The sequence below is a fragment of the Pleurodeles waltl genome, chromosome 10 (genome assembly GCF_031143425.1).
Source record: "Pleurodeles waltl isolate 20211129_DDA chromosome 10, aPleWal1.hap1.20221129, whole genome shotgun sequence".
Classification (NCBI taxonomy): domain Eukaryota; kingdom Metazoa; phylum Chordata; class Amphibia; order Caudata; family Salamandridae; genus Pleurodeles; species Pleurodeles waltl.
This window is the reverse complement of record NC_090449.1, coordinates 240,722,344-240,735,073: the sequence shown is the minus strand read 5'-3', so window position 1 is coordinate 240,735,073 and position 12,730 is coordinate 240,722,344. Positions and strand designations below refer to the sequence as shown.

At 41.7% G+C, this 12,730-nt stretch overlaps 1 protein-coding gene across 1 annotated transcript in view; it reads left to right on the top strand.

Moving 5' to 3' along the window:
• DNAH3 (dynein axonemal heavy chain 3) overlaps nucleotides 1-12,730 on the top strand; it is a 536,699-nt gene that overhangs the window by 124,059 nt on the left and 399,910 nt on the right. Inside the window, exons 8-9 of the mRNA XM_069210285.1 lie at nucleotides 2,080-2,205; nucleotides 6,070-6,262. Coding sequence (XP_069066386.1) covers nucleotides 2,080-2,205; nucleotides 6,070-6,262 — 319 coding nt within the window. The remainder of the gene's footprint in view (nucleotides 1-2,079; nucleotides 2,206-6,069; nucleotides 6,263-12,730) is intronic.

The following is a 12,730-nucleotide window of genomic DNA, read 5'->3' as shown; positions in this document are numbered from 1 at the left end:
GGTTCATGAATTGTATTAAGTGTATTTTTATTTTATACCCTGTTCTATTTATGCTGCATGTATACTGAAGAGGCTGTACCTTTGCACAGTCAGGTAGGTAATGCATGCAATGCATACATGCGTGCTTCTCCTAGAGCCATCTGTGGTGATGATGGATCTGTAGATATGTTCTTTTCATAGATGCTTACATTGCAAACCGATTGCTGCTGAGCGCATTCCTTTTTGGCCCTCGTTACCAGATGGGCCCATCAAAAGTATGAATTTGTGTTTTACATGTGGAGAAGTTGGTTGCTGTCTGGATGTTATATAGGCTTGGATATACTCAAAGTGCATTCCACTAAATATGACTTAGACAGGGAGCCAGAAGAGGGCCCTTAAATAATGTTGAGCCATTAATGATTCCCTTTCATTTTGTCCTGGCCATGTGCATTTGCAGGCTCCCTGAAGCCTGTCCTGAAGATGCCTAATCTTTTCTTGCATAAAAGATAAAGAACTTAAGTCTGTTTCTTTATCATAGTATTTTCCACGGTGTGGACCTAACTGCATGCCTGTGCATGCAACCAGAAATAGTTAACAGTGTTGCTAAGAACATTAAACGTCTAGAGAGAGCTGTTAAATAGGAGAGTGGTAAGGATGAGTTTGAAAATGATCAATTAGCCATTAATTCAAACTAGAATGAGAGGCTCTTCTGAATCTTGTTGAAGGATAGGCAAGAAGTCCTATGTGGTGTGTTCTGAGTTCACAGAGCAATGTTGAAGAAAGGCTCGGTAATGGGTTTGACACTCTTCATCAGTTGAATTTGTCGATAGAATTTGCTTTATTTATTGAAAGGTTTATAAAGCTCAAACAGCAACCACCAACAATTTAGAATGCCTGTTGTTGTTGATTATTAGAGAGGCAGGACAGGGCAACGAGAATCATTTTTCTCTGAACTAAATGGTCCCTTTAATAAGAAGTGGAAACAGACCTAAGAGAGCCAAACATAAAACAAAAGCAGCTTAGATAGACAACTGATTACAGAAGAGCCACCACGTTTTAAGCTGCTTCCAAAAATGTAATTATTTCGGAAAAGTCAAGAGATAAAAGGGAGAGGTGCAGAGAGGATGGATGAATGGATGGGATAATGAGTAGTTTTATGAATGGATCAAAAAAAGGAGGAAAGTAAGATTGATTGAGACAGAAAGAAGTACAGACCAAATGAAGAACAATAGACTGACGGAAGGATGGAGAAAAGGAGGAAGGACATTTTAGTAACTTCATAATACTGTCAGGGGAGCGATTTCCTGAATGACTGCCAGACTCTCTGACCTCAATCATTGTTTCAGAGCTATTTTGGACAAGGTTCAAGGGAGGTGTTCTAATATTCTGATTATTCGTTTGTCATACACCTGAGGTTTCAGAAACTAGGAAGTTCCAGATATGAGATGGTACATAGCACTTCTTTAAAGATCAAAAAAAAATTTTTTTAACTGTAGCTGAGAACCCTAGATGCCCTGTGTAGTGTTTCATTTTATTGCGTACCTGAGAGACTTTAATTAAAAGTCAGGCACTAGCCTGAGCAATATTTTATTGTGTCTATTGGGTCTGGTGGATGACTGTTGAGTTCTGAGCTCCTGCCCATCAAACAGTGCCCCTCCCGCACACCACGCTACCTCCCTCAGAAAACTTTGACTACTTGTCTTCACTATCCTGAAAGTCAAATGCAGAAAGGGTGTCCTTGGTCCAGTTTGCAGAACTATAATAGTGCAGGCCCCAGGACGCCAGTGGCAAATGACCTCTACCACCAAGTTTGAGGCCCAGTAACCTGTACCTGGCCTCCCAAATGTTGTCTGACAATGAACATAAAGCCGAAGCCCCACTACACTGATTACCGATTAACTACAGAACTATATTTAAGGTGCTGTTTCCGAATCAGAAGGTCTCCAAATACATTCTACACTCAACAGTTACTTGTCAGCTACTTGCTTTGAAGATACACAGTACAACAAAACCCTAATAGCAGAAACTCTGAAATTTGTTTTGTGACTTGTTTGGGGGGAAAGCTGAAGCAGTTTTCATTAATCATGTTCCTCCTTCTAGGTTTGGTGACCTCAGGTTTGTTCGAACAAAAGATATGCTCTCGGGCAACCTGCCCCTCCTTCCAGAAGAATTTGAAGATTTAGTCAAAAGACATTGTATGGAAGCCCACGACATTCTCCGCAACAAGTTAGTTCATTTTACGATATTATTGTTATGTTATGAAATGTTTACGAATGAAAATATGTACTCTAAGGCCCATATTTATACTTTTTTAGCGCCGCATTTAATTTACAATTGTATTTTGTAAGTTTGCGCTGTTTTTGTGTCAAAAAGCGGCGCAAATGCAGCACTAAAAAAGTATAAATATGGGCCTAAAACTTTACCATTGAGCAGTTTTGGGGGTATATTTATGTTCTATCCAGGAGAGATGTTTTAGTATACCAGATTACCTGATATTTTCACAAATGATATCGACATAGCTCTTATAACAGGGTACTACATATATTGCATTCGCTATGTAATTAAAATGTTTTTTTGCATAACCTTCTGGTTCATATTGCTGTGTTTGTCCACATCATTTGTTTTGCCACTTTCTCTGTTCATCTGAGTATTGCAAACAGCTGAAGACTTTGATCTTTGTATAAGCAATGTGGGGACCACAGAACTACATACCTGCCCAAGCACCTGGGTACTCTCTTGGTTTATTAGTACGCTATACAAATCAATACAACATAACTTCTGAGGTATTACAGTGCCATGTACAGAAAACAAGACCTGGCTTGTAGATTGCCTTCTCCCCTGTTTCAGTTGGAGGATGGACTAAGAGTGTCTTCTCCCATGTTTCCATTGGAGGATGGAGTAAGAGTTTTGGCACTCTTTTCTGCAAACCTGCCAAATATTTGGACCTACTTGTCCACATCTACAGATGGTACCTATCTGTTTTGTGTCTGCCCTTAAAGCAATCACCTTAGACTTCATCTGCATGTGTCACTGTACCAGGTGTGGAAGGAAACTGCTCAGCTTTTCAGATGTTCCATTTAAGGTCACCCTTCAGAAGCTTATTTTCTGCACTCATGTGGGTGGTGGGCCAATGGCCTTCTGGGAACAGCAGGCGCCTGTCCCTTCACTGTGTGGGCATTGGGAGCCTTTACTTAATTAAACTGTAAGAGCTCAACTCCTACTTAAATATAGAAATAGGGGTGGGCACTGCAGAATTTACGAGGTTCATCTCTATTTTCTACAATGCACATGTTATGTTTGTTAAGATATAAAAGATGTACATTGTCTATTCCTAGTGCACATCTGTGTATCACAAGTGCGTGCTGTGAGTTTTGGAAATTGGCTTCCAACTGCCTTTATTATGAGCTGTGTTCACATGTGATAGAAGAGCTGAGAAAATGATAACAGGGTTGCAGAGAAGACAGAGAGATATAAGAGATGTTTCAGACTTAGTTTTTTTTGCTATTGTAGAAGCTCTGATCCTGAAAGACATACCAGGAAATCACATCACTGAAACAAACTACAATAACATTGAATAGCAGAATTAATTATATAACAAGTTAATAAACTTCTTTTATAAAGGCAGTAAGGTCCAACTCCAGACGAAACAAATGTAAGGCAAAAGTTGTGGTTATTCCAACAGTAGAAGAGATAACAAGCAGTCCAAGATCTTGATAAGTCTAGCATTGTATCATCCGAGCGTCCTTAGACGCGGAACGCGCCAGCCAGGTTGTCGAAGCAAATAAACAATTTATGAATCTCAAATTTGTTATCTGGTGGATTTCCAATTCTAGGTATGCCTTAACACCTCATATTCACAGTACTTACATTGGCCATAATGGATCTTTCTGCAAATCACGGTTCTCCATTTCTTCTCTTCTTCTTTTGGACACCAACAGCCATTATGCTTCTCAGTCTTTACGGGACATGGTTCCCTTCAGCAAACTTTAAATAGCCTCATTTTGAAAAATTCCTGAAAAGGGGGACGAAACACATGTCGGCTGATGCTAGTTTTAGTAATGTATGATGCACAACTGATAAAAGAAATTATCATAATGTTTGGACCTACAGTGTTCCTGTGCATCTATGGTTATGGATGGACTGAGAAATCTTCACTGAGTATTCACAAGATCAGCTTTAATCCATTATGAGACTCCAACACATGTTACAAACATACTATGGACTCTTTCCCACATGTTTCCTTAACAAGCTTTAACCAAATAGGTGCTCCACAAAATAGGCATACCAGAAAGGGGGTTCCCTCCTTTCTTCTAAGCAGACTTGAATTGTTACACGTCCACTCATTGGCTGCCTCATGCACAATGCACATACATGTCAGTGTTAATGCCATTTCTAACAACAACACTTTTCCAGGGATGTGATTATAGTATCGAAACAATGCATACACATAGGCATCATCAAGCGTCACCCATAATCTCTGATGGGTATGCATTACGAGTAATGAGGTAAAACAATAGGCACCTTCAGTTTTTCCTGAAGGCTTGGGCTGCGCGTACCAAACCAAATTTGAAGGGGGAAATGTGACTAAAAATAGGAATAACTCAGGCAATGAGAAGTGTTGAATCTGGTTCCCCCGGTTATTTTCCATTCCTAATCGGACCCTCGGGGTCCACCTCGGAATTGCCTATTTTTCCAACTCAAGTGGATATAGTGCAACCCAGTAAAGGTATTTTTAAAGGCTTCAATTACCAGATCCATTATTGGGTATCTTCTTATTGAGGCCCCAAGAATTCTGAAATCAGTTACACATGCTACTCACACTCTATCTAGTCCACCTAAACGATGTGGCGCTCATCGCAAAACTCTATAGTCCCAACTTGGCCAATGCAAAAATGGCCATTGTTCACAGTAAACTTCAAAACATGCACTCTTTATTACCACAGATCCCACCAAGTAAAATTGTCTGCTGAATTTAACTTAGTTTGTTTTTCGTTAGAGGAAGGAATGTCTCAAGATATGATTTACTAGATCAAGTCCATGACTTCCTACCGCCTATTTCTAAACCTATGCACAAGCCATATGGGCTGCTCATCATGACTTTTGCAGACCACACTCAATGGATATTTTGGATATTGTTTCTAGCCTTGACATTTCTTGTGGCCAGGAAATTCTAAGCTACCTTTAGGCTTGGATCCTGGTTCCGCATATGCATTCATAACCTCTTAGTTTTTCCAGGACTATTTGTAATTCTAGTTACCTTCCTTGTTCTCCTACTTCACAACATCAACACAGTTGTCCCCATCACCGATTGTACAACTGAATATTGAGGATATGAATATTGTGGTACAAGAATACCATGGACAAAGTATCCAAAACCTGAATATTGAAAGGTAAGCGCTCATAGACTATAGATACATTTACTATTCCTTACTCCACATCAGTGTACCTTGGCGACATATATCATCAAAGCACATAAATGTGGAGTTAGATGTAGAAAATCCATACTTATCTTAAAATATTTTGGATTCGATATTTTATACTTGGTATTCTAATACCTTGATATTCCACCTTCTATTTTCAGGGCGCACAACCCCATCACCAGATATTCAGGGCGCACACTCCTACCGCTAGACCCAGTTCGCCCATCTTTACTTGCAAATACACGTTGGAGAATCATTGTAAAATGTTAAGCCCATGCTTCTTTTATAAGTAGGGTAAGGTCTATAACAGCAGGACTCAGACAAGCTATAAAATGAAAGAAAGACTTAAACCACCAGACTTACCATGAAGACCTTTTCTTTGAAATTAGTTAACAAATATTATACATTGTCTGTGATCCCTCCTATAAGTTCCTCATAAACATTTATTGAGTTTTCCCCCAATGCTGAAATACACAACTTTTGATATGTAAGTATATGGTTTGGAGCAAATATCTAATATTCATTGATTTATAAGTTATCTATTAGCACTTTAAATCGATTTACTACAGCATCACAGCAGCAAGTCACACAAGTACCTGTCACAATGTTGTCTACATGTCTGGATACCTGAGAAACATATGGACCTTTCTTTCCTTGTTTTGCTTTTCAGATGGATTCCAACGTGTGCATCGCTCTTTATCGTGAATAAGGAAAACTGGATGCATTTTGTTCCACAAAATAATGATTCTTTCCAAAGAATTCAAGAGTTTTTTGCTTGCGTTGCATCCTTCATGTCACTACAGCTACGTGAAATGGTCATAAACTCTCTGCAGGACATCCTTTCATTTTTTGCTATTCACAAGGTACAAGCCCACGTTTACTCAATGTATATGTACTTTTATGTTATGTATATGTAATATGTTGGTTCCTATAAAAACTAAGATGTATTTAATAATAAAACAGCGCTGATAGCATATAGTAGACACGATCACTAAAAAAACATTTTGCTTTTCTATGCCCTTTAACTAGTGGCATGCTAAAATACCTGGAAGGCTTTTATAGTGACCGAGGTTATACACATAGAAACAATTTCTAGTTAATATAGCGCCTTATCCTCGCCCACCACCTATAAGCACAAAGGAATAAGAATATGTGTTTGCCAGTAAACCCCTTTAACTCCACGGTGCAGGTCCACACTGAAGGGGGCGGTTCTCTGATCACCAGGACCCAAGATGCCTGACTGCCAATCATGCAGCGTGCCCATGACTCCCCATTGTAACACAGCTGCACTTGGTACCCTTAAAAGTCCGCATTAAATTTATGACTTGCTAGGCAGTCAAGTGAACACAAATAGGCACTGGCAAAGACTATCGGGCGGGCTTTTATTATTGAAATTGCATTGACTGACAATTGTGTATGTGTGGGTTTGTGGATTTGTACGAGGGCAAATGTAAAAATGATTCAACGAGCTGATGAATGTATGGATGTCTAAATAAATGAGAAAGTGCTTAAATGAGTTAAAGGATAAGTGGATGAGTGAAAGAATGTTTAGACGTGTGAGTGCATGGAGGGATAAATGGGTGAGAAGATACATGATGGATGAATGAATAGGTAACTGTGTGCATAACTGGTTGAAAGAATGAAGAATGAGTGAGGAGTCCATTGATGAATTCGGAAAAGAAAAAGTGAATGCATGGATGGCGTGGCCAAGAGGCTGGACATTACTGCTGTTCCCTTGTTGGTAAGGTGCCGTTCTTTCCTCCCGTCACTGCTCCTCACTCACTCATCCATGTACTCGCTCATCCATTCACCCATTCATGTGCTCATTCACTGATTCATTCACCCATTTGCTTGTATAACATGCAACAAAGCAGTAGAAATGTTAGGCGTTTTTTTTTTCAAAGTCGAATTTTAATTTAACATTTTAACTCTTAGAACGAAAAACATTCCAAATTACTAAACACTTGAACTTGGCGATAGGACCTGTCTTAATATGAGCCAGACTTGAATGGGGAAAATTATTCTAATGGTTTCGGCCTCTTGAACCCTCGCCCTTCCTTATCCCAGCTGTTCAAAAGATGTTTACTCTTTATTTGGCCCAAAAAAATCAGTATTCTTCTCCCACTGCATGAACAGATGTTTGTGACTTAGCACGAAGAGCTCCATCCCAGAGCGATGTCTTATTGTCACCGCATCCTACTTGACTAGGGGTTCGGGATGAGTAAGGGAACTTGTGGTGCACAGCTAGGTTGTGAAAGCACCGCACCCCATGGCCCCCTGGTACTCTACAGCCTCTGCCTTCTTGCATTCTCTGGACCACCCATCATCATCTTGACTTACCCCAGTGAGGCCATCTTAAAAACAGAGCAGTCGATTCTGGTGCAGGACGACCACATTCTAAAGATTTGGAGGGCACCAAGAGGTGCACAAGCCTTGCATATCCAGTCAAGATTGAACACAATGAATACAATATGGAAAGAAAAGAAAGGCAAACACTCTACTTGAGTTTGAGGCCCGCAACAGCAGTGGCCATCTTTTAAGTCAGAACATTTCCTTAGATCACACTAAGGCCATTGCTGCAAAGTTGTCATTCGATATGTAATTGGAGATTTCGAGGTGTGCAATTTATTAATTTGTTAAACACATTGAAAGCTTTCTTTAAATAATTAAAACATATGTTTTCATTTTATGCACCAAAATATGTAAATATTCATATTCTGCTTCAGTGATATTTGATCGAAAAGTAGATATGAATTTAAATTTGCTGTATCCAGCTAAATCAGATGTGTGGTTGCCTTACACTGACCAATATGAGCAGCATTTAGAATTACAAAAAAAGTTCACAGTGTGTTGTACAGAGAGGCAGAGCGGTACTCTCTATAGAAGACAATTCTATACTTTCAGACTTCCAAACTAGATTCCGCCCAGGAAGAAGCACTGAATCAGCACTCATGGCAATCTGGGACGATCTCAAAAACACAGTCGACCGAAATGGAGTTGCTGCACTACTTCTCTTGGACCTCTCAGCTGCCTTTGATACGGTTGACCATGACACCCTAACTCAAAGACTCCACGAAGCCGGCATACAAGGGATTGCTCTCGACTGGATTACTTCCTATCTTCAAAAAAGAGCGAATATCATCCACTCGCCCCCCTTCTCGTCCGAACCCTACCTCACAAAAGCAGGGGTCCCCCAAGGGTCAATCATCTCACCTTTGCTTTTCAACATCTACATGATACCTTTACCAGAACTGATCAATGATTTCCATCTCACATGCTACAACTATGCAGATGACACACAAATACTACTTAAATTAGAAGGCCCCAAAAACATTGAAAACTCAGAAATCTTCAGTTGCCTCAGAGCCGTTGATCAGTGGATGACCTGGAGCCATCTCAAACTAAATACCTCCAAAACAGAAATACTCATATGTGGTGACTGGAAAAATTATGACCCTCTGTGCGTCTGGCCTGACGATCTCGGACCACCTCCTCAATTATCCAAGGAAGTTATAAACCTAGGAATCACCATGGATTCCAAGTTAACTATGAATGCCCAAGTAGACAAATTAGCATGCACAAGCTTCATCACCTCAAAGACTTTACTACGCATCTTCCCCCACTTCGGATTTCCACACAAGGTGCAAGCTACTATCTCGCTTGTACTATCCAAACTGGATTATGCCCATAGCCTCTACCATGGATCATCTCTATCTGTTATGAAAAAACTACAACGTATCCAGAATTCCGCAGCCAGGCTACTACTACATATAAAGCCGCAAGCCCACATCTCCCCTGCTTTGAGTGCACTACACTGGTTACCCGTTGCCAGAAGATGCACTTTCAAGCTGCTTTGTATCACCCACAAAGCTATACATGGAACAGGACCGCTTTTTATCAGAAAGAAAATTACCAAATACATCCAGCAAAGAACCCTCCGCTCAAGATTGGCACACCGCCTTAGAACACCACCATACAAGAAAAAGACTATAGGTGGGACATCCTTCTCCGTCCAAGCAGCCAAACTATGGAATTCATTACCCCCAACTATAAGAGCCACAGATAACTTTCTTGTCTTCAGAAAACTACTCAAGAATTGGCTCTTTCCTTCATAACCACCTTTTTCAAACAACTATGAACTGCATATGCCTATGTGGATAAAGATTTTTTCAGATTATATGTATATTTGTATTTATTTATAGCTTCTTTGGAAAATATGTATTGCTACTATGTCATAACAATAAAAAAACACACACTCTTTAAACCTGTCTGACTAAGTATTTTTTACCCATGATTCTAATTATGTATTGTATGTGCATATGTGTGTGTGTGTGTATATATATATATATATGTATGTATGTGTATATGTTGTTTCTGTGCTTGGCATGTTCGTGGATCATTGCATGGCTCCTGGGTGGGTTGTTATACTAGATATCTATGAATTCCTGCTCTCATCTTATCACACTTATCTACTCATCACTCTTATGTCATGTCTCTATCAAACTATCCTCCATTCTCACTCTGACTCATCCCAAATCCTTTCTACCACTTTCATCTCCTAAATATCTCTGCCTAAGCTCTTCTCTCCACTTCCACATCTAACTCACCAAACCTCACTCTACCTCTGTGACCTCCCACACAACCCTACTAAATTCTCCTGCATTCATCTCACCCTGCTACTATGCTCTCCCTAACCCTTCCACATACTCTTCCCCCTCCACCCCCCTTTACTCATCCCAAGCCTTTGGGTTGAGTAAATGAAGGATATACTCCCAATTAACACTTCTGGATTTCTTTCCTCCTCCACCCCTCCATTACTCCAGTCAATCTAACTAACAAACTCTCATATCCGCGGCTCAAATTAACTCATAATAATACTAAAACTGTACTAATTATTTAACAATACTAATCCATCACTAATTCTTGTTGGGTTCCGAAGTAGCGCGCTACTCATCGAAAAGCGCTTCGACGCCTCGTCAGGGGTAGTAAGCGCTATATAAATACGATTACAATACAATACAATACTGGCAGCCTACACCTAATGATCATGAAGGTATAGTCTGAGCTCGGCCAACAGCTTCACTAGACACCCGCTGGTATCTGTAGTGCACACAGCAACTTCCAGGAAGACTATGTGATATGATGTTGTGGTGCTTGAAATTGACTACTCTGCCTCGCAGTGTGCGCCCTTCAGGCAGACCCTGACGGTAAAGTGGACACACTCCATCAGTAATGTTGACTGATAGTTCCAACACTTTGACTCTCCTGCGGATGGATCCAAAATGTGAATGACACTTCCAATAGTAAATGAATGAATGGGGCTGTCACATGACACCTCTCTATGTAGTTGTCCTGTGAGCTGATCCAAAACCTTAAAGACACTTCCAAAAAGCAATTGTTGAAGGAGGCTGAGCCTAAGTCGCTCCCTATGCAGATTGGGTGTTAATATTTTATTCATAGCATTAGTTCTCGCACGCTTCTAAAGCTGTGTTACACCAGACCTACCAAGATTACTTTTCAAATCAACTACATATCTCGGTTGGCCTCTGTACCATGCACAGGTCAAACCCTCACAAGGATAGAGATACAGAAAGCCCGAATGAGCAGGCACGAAAACAGGCCATGCCCATCAGCACTTCGAAGCATGAAACAAACTTTCCTTTCTTCTGGGAATCGTTTCCCCCTGCATCAATTTAGGAAGAACTTGAAAACCCACCTCTCCTCTTTGTTGCTGCTATCCCCAGGTGTATTCAGGGCTATGCAGCCTTGGTATTTGGCGCACTGACATTTAATAGAGCCGGCTGTGGGCTTCAGAGTAGTGCTTTGGGCAACAGCACTCATTATTTTAATAATTAGGCACTGGACCTACCTTATTAATATTCATAAGGTAGCTTGCGAATTGAGACAAATGCCGATTGATGGCATACACATAGATGGTGACCTGCAGCATTCAGCAAACCTCTATATCTGTGATTGCATTTTAGTAAATATTTTATTAAAGCAGCCACATTTTGTTAAAGGAAACGGTGCTTTTATATAAAACATTATAATAATAAAAAATTCTGTGAGAGTTAGCAGTAGTCCCCACCATTCACAATGGGATAAGGGCACAAAGGAGACCCCTTCTTGTTTACAAATAAGTTAGCTCCCCAACTTGGGAGTCAGTAAATTTCAATACTGCTGCAGCTGCTGCTGCTCCTCTGCCTCCAGAATCGAACTGAGAGCCTTCTCAGTTCAAGGCCCTCCTCCTCCCGCAGGCTCCTGCCTGCACCTCATCCCTGGTGGCCCAGTGGCCATCTACAAGTAAGTATCTCCACTTTCTCACTCTTTCTCTCCTATTTTTACTCCTTTTTTTATTCCTTTTACTCCTTTTCTCCTGCCCTTTCTGTTCCCACTCGTCCCTCTCCTCCCACACCGCTGCTGTCCCTGCGGCCCCAGGCCCCCTCCCGCAAAGCGCCTTTCCCACCCTCTCGTCTCCCAGCTGACTGAACTCCCGCCTCCCTCCCCTTCTTAAAGGCGGCGAAGGCACGCCAAAGGGAAGCCTATCTGCACCTGTCCACGTCTGGACCGCACACCACACCAGAAACCCTGGATCTCCGACGACCCATCCCCAGGCCACCCTCCATTACGACGCCCAGACCCTCCACCACCTCAACACCAAACATCTCAGTGACTGCTGCACTGCATCTCCCAGGGACACCCACGGACCTTTCTCCAGCCAGAACTGCAAGTTTCAGCCACAACAATCAGAAGAAACACCCCACACCCTGAAACACCGACACCCACCACAACCTCATCAACTGCCTCCTTCTGAATATACGCTACCTCCATAAGCTCACCACCGAACTCTGGGACCTGATTGACTCTGCCTGACCAGGCAGCACTTTCCTTACCGAGACCTGGACCAACCCCACCTCTGGACCAGACACCACAATTTCTATCCCAGACGGCTACAGCATCCTAACGAATGACCAGCCCTCCCATCTGGGCGGAGGACTTGCCATCGTACACAAGTCCTCACTATGCATCATGGCCAACATGGAGGAGCACTGCACCACAATGGAACACCTTTACTTCCTGATCCACGCCAAATACAACTCCTCCATATGGGGCACCCTGGTCTACAACCTGCCTAGTCCTCGCCCAGCATTCATTGATGCCTTTGTAGACATCTGCATCCCCCATGCCCTGGTGTCCTCCGTCTACCTCCTCCTCGGCGACCTGAATTTCCACCTCAAGGACCGCAACAACCAAAACACCACTTCCCTACTCGACAACCTCGTCACGCTTGGCCTCAGACAACTGATCATCGCACCCATGCATGCTGCAGG